The following is an 18,375-nucleotide window of genomic DNA, read 5'->3' as shown; positions in this document are numbered from 1 at the left end:
GTAACAGCTAACAGATAGGAGCCAATATTGAAGAATCCAAAATAAGTGAACGTGAACCTTGTATGACACCTCTTCATTTACGTTCATATATGGGAAGGGGATGAAGAGGCAAACTTCCAGTTATAAAATAATTAAGTCATGGGGATGCAACGTACAGCATAGGGAACAGAGTCATCAATATTTTAAGAACTTTGTATAATGACGGATGGTAACTAGACTTACCGTGGTGATTACTATCTTCATAATGTATAAAAATATCAAACAAATCACTATGTGGTACACCTGAAACTAATATAATAAGTCAATTATATTTCAATTAAAAAAGAAATAACATGAACTGCAGGGGAAAAAAAGAATGAATAAGTAAACCCAAATAAAAACCACTGAAAAGCCACAAAAAAATCAAAAATAGTATTAATAAGATGGGCAAAAGTAATGCAATTTAGGAAAAGCTTTTTAGGCATCTCCATTTTCAAAACAAATTCTGTGAGATTTAAAAAAAAAAACTTGTAGTATTTAAAAAACTGTATTTATAAAATACAACAATCTAAAAGCTCTTTGATTTATATGCCATCAGTGGAGCTAATCATGTAAAAATCTGATAACTGATACATGTGTAATTCTCATTAAACTATCCCAATGCACAAACTTCATTCAAAAAGCACTAAATGCTCCTAAAATGTAGAAATATAAGATTGACACAATGACAAACACCTATTTATTGTATTACATACAAGCCTGAAATGTTAAGTAGATATTACAGATCCCAAGAAAATTACATTTCAGATTCCCAAAATGTCCTGCTGGTGCTTTGACAACTAAAACAAGCACCATAGGGTTTTTAGAGGGTTTTTTGTTTTTTTTTTTTCAAAATTCATAAAAAAGCAACACGTGGGGGATATAAAATACATAAAATCCAAAACTTACAAGTTTATTCAAAATTCTTTTGAATCCCTAAGTTGGCTGTAAACAGTCGGTTTTTACATGTTCATAGCTTAAAGGAATGTGAGTATCACAGTTTATATGGATTTCTGCCCAGGAAGCCCACCAATGCTACACAGTAGTTTCGTGTTTCCATAATCCAGTCCTCACATTGCCAGTGCTATCCATACCCAGCAAGGGTCCATCCTGCCCAGTGCTTTTGATTGGTCCGTTCTGAATGGCCAAGTTGAGGCCATAAGACTTCTGCTGACTTTCAAGTTCAACTACAGTTGGCTTCCTTAATGCATCTTTTTTACTACTAGTTGAAACGGGCTTTTCAAAATTCCTGCTGCTTTTGGGAAGTGTGCTACAAGCATCACTGCTATCTTGTTGGGGCGGGTTGTACTGTCTCTCTCTGTAGGCTAAGTAAGCCCTTCGGCTCCGAGAGTGTCCTTCATTACTGCCCGGCCGGCTTTTCGACAGGCCATTCTGCACGCTGCCTTCCACGCTCGTGGGGACGTCATAGGCATATTCTCTTAGGACTGTGAGTCTGCTGGCCCGGTGCCCTTTACTTCTGTTTTTATGATGGCGGCTTGGGTGCACGTTTGTTCGAAATGGAACTTCTAAAGGCGCCACATGCATTTTAATATCATTGTCCATCGAATGCTCTGTCAGACTATTGTCAAGCTGAGGTGCGGCGTTCAAAGGTAGAGAGTTGCTATGGCACTGAGCTGCAGCAGCCTGTAAGTTTGTTAATTTGCAGCCCTGGGAGGAGTTTTTGAAGCTCGATGCACTCTTGTTTGTGCACGAAGATTCTGTGCTGCTGTTGGTGCACTTGGGGGCCTCCCCGCTTGGCCCACTGGAGCTGGGGGGCTGCACGTTGACCTGGACCGAGTACGCGCTCCGGCCCGGGCAGCAAGTCATGATCCACGCGAGCCGGACGTCCTCCCTGTTGACGCAATGGTGAACCACGATAAACGCACTGAGGCTCAAACACGTGGCTCCAAAAAAGAAGCTAAAAACCAAGTCTAAAGGGTAATACAAAGAAACAGCCAAGGCCCCAAACATCCACAAAGCGACATATAAGAGCAAGGTAAGGCTGGCTCCCAAAAGTTGAGAATGGAAAGTATGCTCATTTTCCAGGGCTGACGTCGAAATGAGGGAGAGAGACAGGGAATCCTGATGATTTACTTCGCCATTTTCATTGGCTGCCAGTCTCTGCTGCTCCTCGCTGGGTTCCTTCAGCTCGTATTTGCGCTCAGGGTGTCTTTTCAACTGAATAAATATGCTTAGAAAGTACATACAGTTTACAAAAGTGATGAAGCTGGCAGGCCCGTAGAAGGCTCCCAAGGAGGGTTCCCATGCCATCCAGCAGCTAGGAAAGAAAATGGTGAACCAGCTCAGATGCTACATATGTCAACAAAGTGTTTAAGAAACTGCAGTAAACTTTAGTGCTTAAGAAACAGAAGAGAAGCAATCGACTCAGGTACGCAGAGAACACTAAATACTCACTAGGGCGCATTTGGCCGACTACCGTAATTCTTGATGTTTGCTGCCGCTGTTATGCCACAAACTATAACGGGTATCCCGCCACCGATCAGGTAAAACCTAGAAAGGGTAGTGATGGAAATAACAGCACATCAATCCAATTTATTAAGGTGGACACATCACAGTATCTCAGTACTGCAGAAGTTATTCCTTCAAGATTCATTACTATTCCAATAATGCATTGAAGGTTAACATTTAAAGGCTGGTTTGTTAACAATAACACTTTTTAAAGTTTTTATTTATTTCGGATTTCTTTTTTTAAAGAAAGCGTAAGATTAACCAAGATGGCGGAGTAGAAGGACGTGCTCTCACTCCCTCTTGCGAGAGCACCAGAATCACCACTGGCTGCTGGACAATCATTGACAGGAAGACCCTGGACTTCACCAAGGAGGATACCCCACATCCAAGGACAGAAGAGAAGCCACAGTGAGACGGTAGGAGGGGCGCAATCAGAGTAAAATCAAATCCCATAACTGCTGGGTGGGTGACTCACAGACTGGCGAACACTTATACCACAGAATTCTACCCACTGGAGTGAAGGTTCTGAGCCCCACGTCAGGCTTCCCAACCTGGGGGTCCGGCAACGGGAGGAGGAATTCCTAGAGAATCAGGCTTTGAAGCCTAGTGGGAATTGATTGCAGGACTTTGACAGGACTGGGGGAAACAGAGACCCCACTCTTGGAGGGCACACACAAAGTAATGTGTGCATCGGGACCCAGGGGAAGGAGCAGTGACCCTGGGGGAGACTGAACCAGACCTACCTGCTGGTGTTGGGGGGTCTCCTGCAGAGGCGAGTAGTGGCTCTGTTTCACCGTGGGGATAAGGACACTGGCAGCAGAGGTTCTGGGAAGTTCTCCTTGGCGTGAGCCCTCCCAGAGTCTGCCATTAACCCCACCAAAGAGCACCGGTAGGCTCCAGTGTTGGGTTGCCTCAGGCAAAACAACCAACAGGGAGGGAACCCAGCCCCACCCATCAACAGTCAAGTGGATTAAGGTTTTACTGAGCTCTGACCGCCACAGCAACAGGGAGGGAACCCAGCCCCACCCATCAACAGTCAAGTGGATTAAGGTTTTACTGAGCTCTGACCGCCACAGCAACAGTCAGCTCTACCCACCACCAGAGCCTCCCATCAAGCCTCTTAGATAGCCTCAACCACCAGAGGGCAGACAACAGAAGCAAGAAAAACTACGATCCTGCAGCCTGTGGACCAAAAACCACAGTTACAGAAAGATAGAGAAGATGAAAAGGCAGAGGGCTATGTACCAGATGAAGGAACAAGAAAAAACCCCAGAAAAACAACTAAATGAAGTGGAGATAGGCAACCTTCCAGAAAAAGAATTCAGAATAATGATAGTGAAGATGATCCAGGACCTCGGAATAAGAATGGAGGCAAAGATTGAGAAGATGCAAGAAATGATTAACAAAGACCTAGAAGAATTAAAGAACAAACAAACAGAGATCACCAATACAATAACTGAAATGAAAACTACACTAGAAGGAATCAATAGCAGAATAACTGAGGCAGAAGAACGGATAAGTGACCTGGAAGACAGAATGGTGGAATTCACTGCTGCAGAACAGACTAAAGAAAAAAGAATGAAAAGAAATGAAGACAGCCTAAGAGACCTCTGGGACAACATTAAACGCAACAACATTCGCATTATAGGGGTCCCAGAAGGAGAAGAGAGAGAGAAAGGACCAGAGAAAATATTTGAAGAGATTATAGTCGAAAACTTCCCTAACATGGGAAAGGAAATAGCCACCCAAGTCCAGGAAGCGCAGAGAGTCCCATACAGAATAAACCCAAGGAGAAACACGCCGAGACACATAGTAATCAAAGTGGCAAAAATTAAAGACAAAGAAAAATTATTGAAAGCAGCAAGGGAAAAACGACAAATAACATACAAGGGAACTCCCATAAGGTTAACAGCTGATTTCTCAGCAGAAACTCTGCAAGCCAGAAGGGAGTGGCATGATATACTTAAAGTGATGAAAGGGAAGAACCTACAACCAAGATTACTCTACCCGGCAAGGATCTCATTTAGATTTGATGGAGAAATCAAAAGCTTTGCAGACAAGCAAAAGCTAAGAGAATTCAGCACCACCAAACCAGCTCTACAACAAATGCTAAAGGAACTTCTCTAAGTGGGAAACACAAGAGAAGAAAAGGACCTACAAAAACCAAAACAATTAAGAAAATGGTCATAGGAACATACATATCGATAATTACCTTAAACGTGAATGGATTAAATGCCCCAACCAAAAGACATAGACTGGCTGAATGGATACAAAAACAAGACCCATATATATGCTGTCTACAAGAGACCCACTTTAGACCTAGGGACACATACAGACTGAAAGTGAGGGGATGGAAAAAGATATTCCATGCAAATGGAAATCAAAAGAAAGCTGGAGTAGCTATACTCATATCAGATAAAATAGACTTTAAAATAAAGAATGTTACAAGAGACAAGGAAGGACACTACATAATGATCCAGGGATCAATCCAAGAAGAAGATATAACAATTATAAATATATATGCACCCAACATAGGAGCACCTCAATACATAAGGCAACTGCTAACAGCTATAAAAGAGGAAATCGACAGTAACACAATAATAGTGGGGGACTTTAACACCTCACTTACACCAATGGACAGATCATCCAAAATGAAAATAAATAAGGAAACAGAAGCTTTAAATGACACAATAGACCAGATAGATTTAATTGATATATATAGGACATTCCATCCAAAAACAGCAGATTACACGTTCTTCTCAAGTGCGCACGGAACATTCTCCAGGATAGATCACATCTTGGGTCACAAATCAAGCCTCAGTAAATTGAAGAAAATTGAAATCATATCAAGCATCTTTTCTGACCACAACGCTATGAGATTAGAAATGAATTACAGGGAAAAAAACGTAAAAAGGACAAACACATGGAGGCTAAACAATACGTTACTAAATAACCAAGAGATCACTGAAGAAATCAAAGAGGAAATCAAAAAATACCTAGAGACAAATGACAATGAAAACACGACGACCCAAAACCTATGGGATGCAGCAAAAGCGGTTCTAAGAGGGAAGTTTATAGCTATACAAGCCTACCTAAAGAAACAAGAAAAATCTCAAGTAAACAATCTAACCTTACACCTAAAGAAACTAGAGAAAGAAGAACAAACAAAACCCAAAGTTAGCAGAAGGAAAGAAATCATAAAGATCAGAGCAGAAATAAATGAAATAGAAACAAAGAAAACAATAGCAAAGATCAATAAAACTAAAAGTTGGTTCTTTGAGAAGATAAACAAAATTGATAAGCCATTAGCCAGACTCATCAAGAAAAAGAGGGAGAGGACTCAAATCAATAAAATCAGAAATGAAAAAGGAGAAGTTACAACAGACACCGCAGAATTACAAAGCATCCTAAGAGACTACTACAAGCAACTTTATGTCAATAAAATGGACAACCTGGAAGAAATGGACAAATTCTTAGAAAGGTATAACCTTCCCAGACTGAATCAGGAAGAAACAGAAAATATGAACAGACCAATCACAAGTAATGAAATTGAAACTGTGATTAAAAATCTTCCAACAAACAAAAGTCCAGGACCAGATGGCTTCACAGGTGAATTCTATCAAACATTTAGAGAAGAGCTAACACCCATCCTTCTCAAACTCTTCCAAAAAATTGCAGAGGAAGGAACACTCCCAAACTCATTCTATGAGGCCACCATCACCCTGATACCAAAACCAGACAAAGACACTACAAAAAAAGAAAATTACAGACCAATATCACTGATGAATATAGATGCAAAAATCCTCAACAAAATACTAGCAAACAGAATCCAGCAACACATTAAAAGGATCATACACCACGATCAAGTGGGATTTATCCCAGGGATGCAAGGATTCTTCAATATACGCAAATCAATCAATGTGATACACCATATTAACAAATTGAAGAATAAAAACCATATGATCATCTCAATAGATGCAGAAAAAGCTTTTGACAAAATTCAACACCCATTTCTGATAAAAACTCTCCAGAAAGTGGGCATAGAGGGAACCTACCTCAACATAATAAAGGCCATATATGACAAACCCACAGCAAACATCATTCTCAATGGTGAAAAACTGAAAGCATTTCCTCTAAGATCAGGAACGAGACAAGGATGTCCACTCTCACCACTATTATTCAACATAGTTCTGGAAGTCCTAGCCACGGCAATCAGAGAAGAAAAAGAAATAAAAGGAATACAAATTGGAAAAGAAGAAGTAAAACTGTCACTGTTTGCGGATGACATGATACTATACATAGAGAATCCTAAAACTGCCACCAGAAAACTGCTAGAGCTAATTAATGAATATGGTAAAGTTGCAGGATACAAAATTAATGCACAGAAATCTCTTGCATTCCTATACACTAATGATGAAAAATCTGAAAGAGAAATTATGGAAACACTCCCATTTACCATTGCAACAAAAAGAATAAAATACCTAGGAATAAACCTACCTAGGGAGACGAAAGACCTGTATGCAGAAAACTATAAGACACTGATGAAAGAAATTAAAGATGATACCAACAGATGGAGAGATATACCATGTTCTTGGATTGGAAGAATCAACATTGTGAAAATGAGTATACTACCCAAAGCAATCTACAGATTCAATGCAATCCCTATCAAATTACCAATGGCATTTTTTACGGAGCTAGAACAAATCATCTTAAAATTTGTATGGAGACACAAAAGACCCCGAATAGCCAAAGCAGTCTTGAGGGAAAAAAATGGAGCTGGAGGAATCAGACTCCCTGACTTCAGACTATACTACAAAGCTACAGTAATCAAGACAGTATGGTACTGGCACAAAAACAGAAACATAGATCAATGGAACAAGATAGAAAGCCCAGAGATTAACCCACGCACCTATGGTCAACTAATCTGTGACAAAGGAGGCAAAGATATACAATGGAGAAAAGACAGTCTCTTCAATAAGTGGTGCTGGGAAAACTGGACGGCTACATGTAAAAGAATGAAATTAGAATACTCCCTAACACCATACACAAAAATAAACTCAAAATGGATTAAAGACCTAAATATAAGACTGGACACTATAAAACTCTTAGAGGAAAACATAGGAAGAACACTCTTTGACATAAATCACAGCAAGATCTTTTTTGATCCACCTCCTAGAGTAATGGAAATAAAAACAAAAATAGACAAATGGGACCTAATGAAACTTCAAAGCTTTTGCACAGCAAAGGAAACCATAAACAAGACGAAAAGACAACCCTCAGAATGGGAGAAAATATTTGCAAATGAATCAACGGACAAAGGATTAATCTCCAAAATATATAAACAGCTCATTCAGCTCAATATCAAAGAAACAAACACCCCAATCCAAAAATGGGCAGAAGACCTAAATAGACATTTCTCCAAAGAAGACATACAGATGGCCACGAAGCACATGAAAAGATGCTCAACATCACTAATTATTAGAGAAATGCAAATCAAAACTACAATGAGGTATCACCTCACTCCTGTTAGAATGGGCATCATCAGAAAATCTACAAACAACAAATGCTGGAGAGGGTGTGGAGAAAAGGGAACCCTCTTGCACTGTTGGTGGGAATGTAAATTGATACAGCCACTATGGAGAACAATATGGAGGTTCCTTAAAAAACTAAAAATAGAATTACCATATGACCCAGCAATCCCACTACTGGGCATATACCCAGAGAAAACCGTAATTCAAAAAGACATATGCACCCGAATGTTCATTGCAGCACTATTTACAATAGCCAGGTCATGGAAGCAACCTAAATGCCCATCAACAGACGAATGGATAAAGAAGATGTGGTACATATATACAATGGAATATTACTCAGCCATCAAAAGGAACGAAATTGAGTCATTTGTTGAGACATGGATGGATCTAGAGACTGTCATACAGAGTGAAGTAAGTCAGAAAGAGAAAAACAAATATCGTATATTAATGCATGTATGCGGAACCTAGAAAAATGGTACAGATGAGCCAGTTTGCAGGGCAGAAGTTGAGACACAAATGTAGAGAATGGTCATATGGACACCAAGGGGGGAAAACTGCGGTGAGGTGGGGATGGTGGTGTGCTGAATTGGGCAATTGGGATTGACATGTATACACTGATGTGTATAAAACTGATGCCTAATAAGAACCTGCAGTATAAAAAAACAAACAAAACAACTAATACTAAACTTTCATTGGGTTATTTGTATGGAAATATGTTAATATAAATGTTTCAGACATTACATGAAATTTCTAAAAATCTTATATTTGTATTTGTATGGAAATATGTATGGAAATATGTTAATATAAATGTTTCAGACATTACATGAAATTTCTAAAAATCTTATATTTGTATTTGTATGGAAATATGTATGGAAATATGTTAATATAAATGTTTCAGACATTACATGAAATTTCTAAAAATCTTATATGTTCTGGTATAATGTTATAAGTAATAATCCTAGTTATTACTTTAAAATGTATATCTCAGAAATAACTAATTTTCTTGTCAACTGCATTATTATGAACTTTCATCAAATCTTTAACCGTGGTCATTTTTAAGTCTTTTGTCATTTACAGACAGTTCTGGGTGTACTCTGATGATTTTGCAAATATGGTCCTATTAAAGGGTTTCATCTTCAAGAAATTCATGGAAAAGACTCTGACAAGTACAGGTTTCTGGTAACTGACTGTACTGCTGAACTGAATGAATAAGCATTTTCAGAACTCTAATGAAAAACTGATGAACTCATAAAAGTGCTAACAAAAGATCAAGATGAAAAAAAAAAAATTAATTACATGGGACTGAGTGAACTGATGAGGATGAGTATAATTTTTGTGACTTTCTGTCTGAATTTAAAAAAAAAAAAAAAAATCCCACAAGGACTCAGAGGCAAAGAATATACAAATCAATTTTCACTGCAAAGTAAAGGAGCTGTTACAGTGGAGGATTACTGGACTGAATGTCAATATTATGACATAGTATGAGTGTGTTTCATGTTTGGTAATTGCAATCATTGTTGCTTTTGTTGTGGTCATCCATGTACAATGCTTGGTGTCAGTCTATTTATGTCTTGTAAAAATAAAATACAGTGTGTGTGTGTGTGAATAAAAAAAAAAAAAAAAAAAAAAAAAAAAATAATGTAAAGAAAGCGTAAGTTTTCTGAGTTAAGGAAAGCTGATCAGCTTCTGCCACCCTGTGGACAGGCAAAGTAACAGTAAGCTACTACAGGTAGGGCTTTAGTTTATACTTTTTTCTTTTGGGGGAATGGGGCTTCTTTTAGATTCAGCTGATGAAGCAGAAAGTTAGTCCACTACATAATGGACTTTAAGATCTTACTGTGCCACAGTTCAGACTAAATATGTAATGACGTTATTTATTTATTAATGTCCGGCTAAACCTGCATATTCCAGGATGTTCTACTGCTGTGTATGCTTACCTTCAGTCAACTGAGATTGGGACAAGGAAGATACCTGGATCCCAGCAACATCCTGCAGCACTCAGGCCCTTCCTGACCCCTTTCCCACAGACTCGCTGGTGCAGGAAGAAATGAGGGAGACAGAGTGGCTGGTCCTACAAAGAACAACTTTTTGCGGGGAGGTGCAGCTTCTTTGAGTTCTCTGAAAAGAGAACAGGGAACGTCCTGCCCCGGCTAGCTACCCCTGGGTAGAGCCAATCTTAATTCTGCATTTGCCAGGTCCAAAGACACAGTCCAAATGCTAATTGGCTGGATAAAGGCAATATTAGTAACACATTTTCCATACATTTTTTCTTAGTCAGGCTCACAGGTACTAAAATCCTTCAATATGATATCATTGCTGAAAAAGACAGCTAATTACTCTATAAAACTATAACCCTGTCTTCTATTTCACAGATTAGAGGCAGGCCAGCATCTGTGACCCTGCCCTTCTTCCTGCTATACTAATTCATAGCTGCTTCTTACCTGAAAAGAAGGCATCAGTTCACCCAAATTTATCTCGGGCTCCACATTCCTCTCTGCCACTCCTTCCCCACCCGACTGTGGGGCTGCCTGTTATCAAATAACCCTTATTTTGCAGCTTTAAATCTTCTTCTCCACTGCATTTTCCTTCCAGCCTATAAGTCTATTCACGTTTTCCCCATCTTCTAAAACTTTCCTTCAACCACCAACTTCTTTCTTGCTCCCTTTGGTGACAAACCCCTGGAAACAACAGCACCATCAAGTGCCTCACCTTTGTCACCCTACTGTGAGATGAGGCCCCTTCCAAGTACCATGCTACTGAAACCACCCTCTCTGGGGCCAGCAGACTCAAGGCAAGCCCCACATCCACCCTCCAGGTAGCCGCCATGCTGGGGTTTCTTTAAGTTCAAGGACATGGGGGAAGGAGAGCATCCTAAAGGGTGAGCCTGCACTGTCTAAAGCAAAGGGGGTACCTGCAGGCCACTGGGGACTGCACAGGCTTTGCAGCCCAAGCTGCCTTTTTGTTTTTAATCACCTAACAGAAAGGAAACCTAACAGAAAGCTGCATGAGGATAGGTAGGATTCCCATCTCTTGGCCAAACGCCATCCCTCAGTTCCTTTAATACCACTGACAAGGGTGTCAAATCACATCCTGCAATCTGACCGTGGCCCAGCACTCCTGCTGCCCCTTCCTGCCCACAGAACCGCTCTCCCCCGAATCTTCAATGTTCTCTTTCAATTCTTCCCTTTATCTGCTATGGCCCATTGATACGGCCCAGGGATCATTCTTAACTAACTTTTCCTAGGAGAGGTTGCTTGTTATCACTGCTTCAACGAATACACGTGGGATACATAACTTCACAAAGCACTCCCAGTTGCAAGGCTGCTTACAAGTCCATTTTTTTTACTCTCCAAAATTCACTGAGCAATTTTTTGTTATGACCATGCTTCATTAAATTTAAGATGTAATGGACATTTAACATAAAACAGCACACAAAGATATTAGATACCTGAGCATTGGTCTTGGTGGAGGTGGCAACTCATCAGGATCCTGGCATCTTTTAGCTTTTCTAGTGACTTGTTTGTAGATATTTCGAGCTGTCACTCCCACCCAGAGAACTGTAGCAAGGGTGGAATAATGAAGAATTATTCCAACCTAGAAAGAAGATTGAAGAATACATGAACTAAAACAAACAAAATTCCCCTTTACAATCATAAAGTACAGTAGCTGCCAGTAAGCTTTATCAAAAAGACTGGTAAGTTTCTTTTGAAAATCTGACTCAAAAACAGTATGAAGGTGTATTCTAATGATCAATTCCTTCGCCTGCTGATGAAACAAAGAAAGCACTCTAACAGACGTATAATAGAGGATCAAATCAACAGCTGGATCTAGGAGGCCCACAGACTACAACTTATACCCAAGATGACTCTAAATATATCACGGAATTCGCTCCTGGAAAACAATAAGCCAAAGGCGTGTTACTCGTAGATGCTATGTTATAAATTAGAGTTGAGTTCCTAAAGCCTGTTTTAAGGAGGAATATAGAAGTCAAGGGTAACTAGAGGGTGAAAGTCACAGCACACAGAGTCAGAGACCTGAGTAGTTCTAATTCAGAGCTTTTATATATCAAAATGGTAAGCGAGCAATATAACAGATTGATTATTTTAAGTGAGTGAGCTCTGAAATCAACAAGTTTGCCTGGTTTTAAAACAAGAATCCACCCCTTGTGACATCTTAGCAAGCTTGCATAACATCTCAAGCATTGTTTTCCTCATTTGTAAACTGAGAATAATATAAAACTACCGTGAGGCTTTGAAAAGGACAGTCTATATAAAGCATTTAGCACATCGCCTGGTCCCTGATAAGCAATTAAAAATACGGCAATATTTTTATTATTACTTATTAGGAGTATGGTTTTAAGAAAATAATGTCAACCTTTCCTAAATTAATGTTCCTTATTTGAACAGTGGAAGGATTATCAATAACCATCTCTAGGGGTTTTTGTAGGGATTGAATGGGCACAAGACCTGAGACATAATCAGTGCTTGATAAATGATGGATAACTGAAATATATGTAAATGATGACACCAAGTTTCTTCCCAGAGGGGTGATGGGGGGTATGCTGATCATGTAACCTGTGTTTGAAGCAACACCAGTTAAAGATAAAATTCTAGATGAAGATATGTATGGGGCTAAGAGAGGTTTAAAATCTGTTTTAAGAAAAATAAATACATGGGTCATTGGAGCAGAAAGGACATAGTTCAGCTTTCTTATCTAACTACTTACTGTCTTTTTGATTCTTTCTTCTTATACAATGATTACAGGTAAAATCCTATTAATGAAAAGCTCCAAGGGGGGAAAAAAATTTGTTTTTAAAGGATGGCTCTCCAATTTCAAGAAAATCAAATTGATTGACATTATCAAACCTAGGTCAGTAACAGAAACATTCAGACTGCTGCCTAAGGCTCATATTAATGAGAACCAATCTGCAGTTAAACGTGGTGACATAGAAACTCAGGTATTATTTTGCAGGGCAAAATACTAGGGTGGTCACTGCCCAGGGCAGTCCCTGTCCTCTTAATGACTGGAAGGGCTAGGAGGGTGGATCCAGCCCGGCCAAACCAGAGCCATCAGAGTATCTTCTTATTAAGAAGAAAAGTGGCTCCTTGGTTCTCGTTAGTTTTACTGACCGCACTAGAAAAGCAAAATTTACAGATATAAGTAGGAACAAATAGCATAAGATAACCCTTTGAGCTATCTGGAGTCACACGAAATATTGTAAATAAAAATAGCATACTTGGATTTGGTGCATAGAAACCAAACATTCAAAACAAATCACTGATATTGACTCAAAATGGTATACTCTACTGTTGCTAGAGTTTTCTCTGACGCAGAGGTCAAAAGAATGAGACAGGGCTGTAAATAAGTTTAAAAACAGAAGTTAAAAATACTTTCAACATAGGAGGTGCAAGATGGAGAATTTTCTTGTTTTAGATCTAAGAGGTAAAACTCAACCTTTAGATTTTGAAGTGTTTCTTATGGCATTTCAAAATATGCAGAGAAATTTTCACACCTGAAAGATACTGAAGTCTTCTAGTTAAACAATTATTACCAATAGTGGAATTTCAGGAGTCTGATGTCACCTGCTCACAGTCACATAAACAAATCACCGAATATTCCACAAGAACCAGAATAAAGTAGGCACTGAGATCTAGCAGCGAGGGCATTCCTATCTTTTGAAAGGAGGGAGGTGCTTCTTATTTTATTCTCCATCAGACACTTGGGCTATACTTGAAATATAACCTCACTGTCACAATTTCTTCCAAATAAACAAGAAATACATGTGGGAAATCTGTAAACAGTTTGGAAATAAATAATCTAATTCATTAGGGCATGTAAACGATTCATTAAATGCAACAGATTAGAACTTAAGAAAGTCACCTTACCTCAGGACATCAATATCCAAAGTTGCAAAATGGATACAAAATACTTATCCTCAACAGTTGCACTTTATATATACATGTTACCTAACCATACACTGCTCACATACCAGAGACCAGATCATTGTAACAACTGGATTTTTAACCACCAATAAAACTACAATAGTGCAGCATGCACAGCACGTGTGCAAAAAATGATCTTTAATACTCAGTCAGATACGAATATGTATAAAAATTAAGAGCTTCCACTTTTGAATGCCTGCTATGTATCCCAAAAGGTATCAGACAATTTTGCACATGCTTCTATTTTATCCTCTTAGCATCACCATTCATTTGGTGTTACAGACAAGGAGGCTGAGGCTGAAAGAAGTTAAATCATCCACCAGAGGTCACATGGTCACTGGCAGGGCTGCAACTCACAGTAGACCCCTCTACTCCGCGGGTCCTCTCTAAATAGGCAAGCACGGTTACTGGGGTGGGGTGGGGGACAGGACACACAGAGTCAAAGAGACCGTCGTTTGAATCAGGCCTCTGCCACCCAAAGGCCCTAGTGACTTGGGGCAAGTTGTTTTCAATTCTCTAAGACTCAATTTCTGTACTAATAAAATCTGTGAGTAAGAAATACTTCCTAGGGTTAATATGAAATTTAAGATTACACACTTGCAGTAGCTGGCAAGTAGAAAGCTCTTAATATCCACGGGTTGAATCTTTCCCAATGCATCTCACATGCCACTGCAGCGGTCCTCTGGATAAAAGACATCAGAGAACACCTGAGAAGGTCAGCGGGCACGATATTTAATAGATTAAATCATGAAGTGGGAGAGCAACAAGGTAACTTAAATAAGATCCAGCCAAATCCTTTCACTGCATAGCTAAGGAAACCAAGGACCAGAAAATTAATGCTCAAGCGGTTATTCAGCAGCACAGCAAGACCCCGAACCCAGATCCTTTCCCACCTTGAGTCAACAGCCCCTCCTACTCTATCACTCAGCTTCTCCGTTCTCCTTTGGCTCCTCTTGCAAAAAGAGAGTTCAAGGCTATAGAATGCGCCCACGGCACCACCCAGAACAGATGACAAAAGAACCAGAGTGGGAAGTACCTGGCTGGTGGGGCATTTAATAACCTCCACCGATCACTTCGGGGAGGAAACTGTATTAGAACCTGTGCACACTGTTCATAAAATACGTGAGCTCTAAAAGGGAGATAAGCCAAATCTACACTGATCATGTGCACATACAAAAACTGCCTGTGAAAGGTGGACACTTTAGGGTTCAGTTTTAGAGATGGAAGAAGAGCCCAAGAAACATGAAGCCCCTGCTAGGTTAAGTAACTAGTCATACGGGCTGTTCTGGCAGACACAGCTGGCTACTAACTGAATTAACTACTAGAATAACAAAGTGAAGTAAGTCATGTCTGGATCAGAAATAACAAGAATGATGTTATGTCTTTCATAGAGGAAGGAAAGAACATTGTTAAAAAAAAAAAAAAAAAAGAACAGAAGAAAACAACATATAAAACCTGCCCATCCCCCACCCTAGCTTTTCTGGGTAAATCTTTAACTAACAGACATTTGTTATTGAGATTCTAATAACTCAGTGCAATTCCTGTCCTTTTCATTCTAGAAATGGTATAAAATACCATTCAGGATGATGAAAGGCAGTCATCTTTACTATGGCCTCTTTCTGTTCATTTCCTCAGTGAAATAAATTTATGTGTCTATTCCAAGAAATCAATGAATATTTTTTAGATAGAATTGAGACTATTACTACCACTGTGTGCTGAATACACTCCTAATTGTTCATGCTCAAAACAGCTCCAGGTTGAATGATTTCTACTATTAGCAAACAGAGGCCTTTTTTGTTCATTTATCCAATATCTACTGAGCACCTACTATGCGTCAGGTCTTACACTGATTCTTGGATAAACACTGGTGAATCAAATCAATATAATTCTTGCTCCTGTAGAGCTCTGAGTCCAGAGACAACAAATAGGTAAACGACAGTCAATCACAAAGTTTTGTAGGCACCATGGAATTTTAATAAGCACCAGAGGATAATGAGGGGAGGGGGTGGAGGGACTGCATCTCTGAAACAGTGACAGTAAACTGAGACCTACAAAGTAAGTGGGAGTGGGCCAGGTAAAGAAGGGGAGAAAGACTGAGAAAAGAGAAGCACTGTTTTTTGTACACGTATTAAGTTGATCCGAGATCCGTTACCTAACTTCTCATAGGCTCCCTAACAAATTTGTTTTCAGGTGTATAGTAATGGCCTGAAACAGGGAAATATTCTGCACAGCTAAGAGGTAATTATATCAATAACAATAGTAGTAATAGCTAGCATCTAACTGAGCATTTACTGTATGCCAGGCACTCCTGAGTCATTTAATCCTGTCAACAAATCTTATGGGCGCGTGCGCACACACACTTTCAACTGGATCTCATGAATACAATTTTGGATTAATCATCAGCCTTAGGTTAATGACCATTCTAATGATTGGGTCAAGCACAAAAGCACAGCCTGCCTTCATTTAGTTATTTCATTAGCTATTGCTAATAATAGGTGTCCAAGAATCTTTCAATAAGACAAAAAGTAAGATCTTGTCAAAAACCTGTATCAAACCATATGGTCCCCTTCACCCAAGGTAATCATTCGCCCTGTAACCTGTGTTTATCATTCCTTTGTTTTCCTTTTTTATACAGTTTTGTTGCACTTATATATTTTCATTAAAAGTGTGCTGTTTCATTTTAGTTACATTTACCTTTATTAAAAAAAAAGATATCAGGGTGAATGTCACTTACGGGACTTAATTTTTCACTTATATTCCTGAGACTGACTCACGTTGCTATGCCTGGTTGTAATTCATTAATTTTGACTCTTGTGTAATATCACCGTTTATTCATTCACCCTCTCAGTGATCGGCACTGGGGCTGCTTCCAGGTTTCTGCTACTGTGTAGAGTGCTGCTATGAATATTCACAGGCACACATCTGTTCCACGTGTGTCAGCTCACTCTGAGCCCAGGAGTGGGACTGTGGGTCCAGGGTGTGTGAATGCTTACCCTTAGAAGGTAAAGCCTCCCGGAGTCATCCACTTACATTCCCACCATGTATAAAACATGTGGATCCACATGTTCTTCAATACTTGGCATTGTCAGGCTTAATTTTTCTGACAGAAAATGCATAGTATGGTAGCTATCTGAATTTGTATCTCTGTGACCACCAATGCCATGGAACATCTCTTCAGGCGTACCCTGGCCCTGTGTTTACTCTGCTGTCTGTCACTCTCGCCACTTTTCCTACGGGGCTGTGTGTGGCATTCTCACTGATTACAGTTTTTAACATATATATATTTTTTATTCTAATGCTCTGTCAGTGGTTATGTATTGGGAATAGCTTCTTCTAATTTGAAACTTGTCTTTTCACTTTCCTTAGGAATCTTAATTTTTCAAAAAGATCTTATTTTTAATTTAGTTCAGTGTATGTCCTTTCTAGTCATATTTAAGAAATCCCTCCTTATTCCAAGGATTATGCTATTTTCTAATATAAATGTTAACTCTTTGGTTTGGACTTGTAAGTTTTTAATCTACCCAAAGTTGACTTTTTAAAAATGGCTTGAAGTATAGATCCATTTTAATCTTTTTCCAAATGGATTTCCCCAGCTCCCTTAACTGTACAGTGGGGTCTGTCTTTACCCAACTGATGAGGCAAGTAACCTCTGTCTTATACCAAAGCTCTGCGTGGGTCTGCTTCCAAGCTTGCTCTTCTGTGTTGGTCAATTTATCCATCCCTACACCAAAAGCTACAGTTTTAACTACAACAGCCTCAAAAGTTTGGATCATTAGAAGTCTTCCTACTCTACTATTTTTCAGAAGTGTCCTAGCTATCTTTGGTTCTTCTTTACTTTCATATAAATTCAAAGACCATTTTATTGAGTTTCATGAAAAATTCTCTTCTTATCTATAAGTTAATTTAGGAGGAACTGCCACCTTTCTGATTTTAACTCTTCCTATTCTTGGACCTAGTGTATCTTTCCATTTATTTAGGTCTTCTTTAATATATAATAAATTTTTACCTGCAAATCTTGAACATTTTTTATTATTTCTAAGTACTTGATATTTTTTGATACTATATAAACGATACCTTCTCATTGTTTTCCCACAGTTGCATTTCTGCATACTAGCAGCAAACTTTTGTATGTTAAACTACATTCACTTTTGCTAAACTTTCCTATTTTTTTCAAATAATTTACCTGTAAATTACTTCAGCTTTTTTAATATAAATAATCACATAATCTGACAACAACTCAATTATTATTCCCAATTTACAGGTGAGAAAACTGAGATACAGAAATGTTACATACTGAAATCGGGATCTAGAAAAGATAATTGTATTCCTGTGTTCACTGCAGTGTTACTCACAACATCCAAGAGTTGGAAACAATCTAAATGTCTATCGATAGATAAAGAAAATGTGATGTATAC

General features: G+C 39.0%; 1 protein-coding gene across 4 annotated transcripts in view; it reads right to left on the bottom strand.

The window, feature by feature from the left end:
• Positions 1–701: 701 nt before the first annotated feature.
• The window catches only part of ADGRA3 (adhesion G protein-coupled receptor A3), a 122,880-nt gene continuing 105,206 nt past the window's right edge, over positions 702–18,375 (bottom strand). For all 4 annotated transcript variants that reach the window (XM_036852556.1, XM_036852557.1, XM_036852555.1 and 1 more), the window contains 3 exons: positions 11,467–11,612; positions 2,434–2,529; positions 702–2,296 (listed from right to left, as the gene is read on the bottom strand). In XM_036852556.1, coding sequence (XP_036708451.1) covers positions 1,054–2,296; positions 2,434–2,529; positions 11,467–11,612 — 1,485 coding nt within the window. In that variant the 3' untranslated portion in view covers positions 702–1,053. The remainder of the gene's footprint in view (positions 2,297–2,433; positions 2,530–11,466; positions 11,613–18,375) is intronic.

The sequence above is a fragment of the Balaenoptera musculus genome, chromosome 5, assembly GCF_009873245.2.
Source record: "Balaenoptera musculus isolate JJ_BM4_2016_0621 chromosome 5, mBalMus1.pri.v3, whole genome shotgun sequence".
NCBI classification, from domain to species: Eukaryota; Metazoa; Chordata; class Mammalia; order Artiodactyla; family Balaenopteridae; genus Balaenoptera; species Balaenoptera musculus.
Note: the sequence above shows the minus strand (reverse complement) of the source record. Positions and strands in the feature narration are given on the sequence as shown.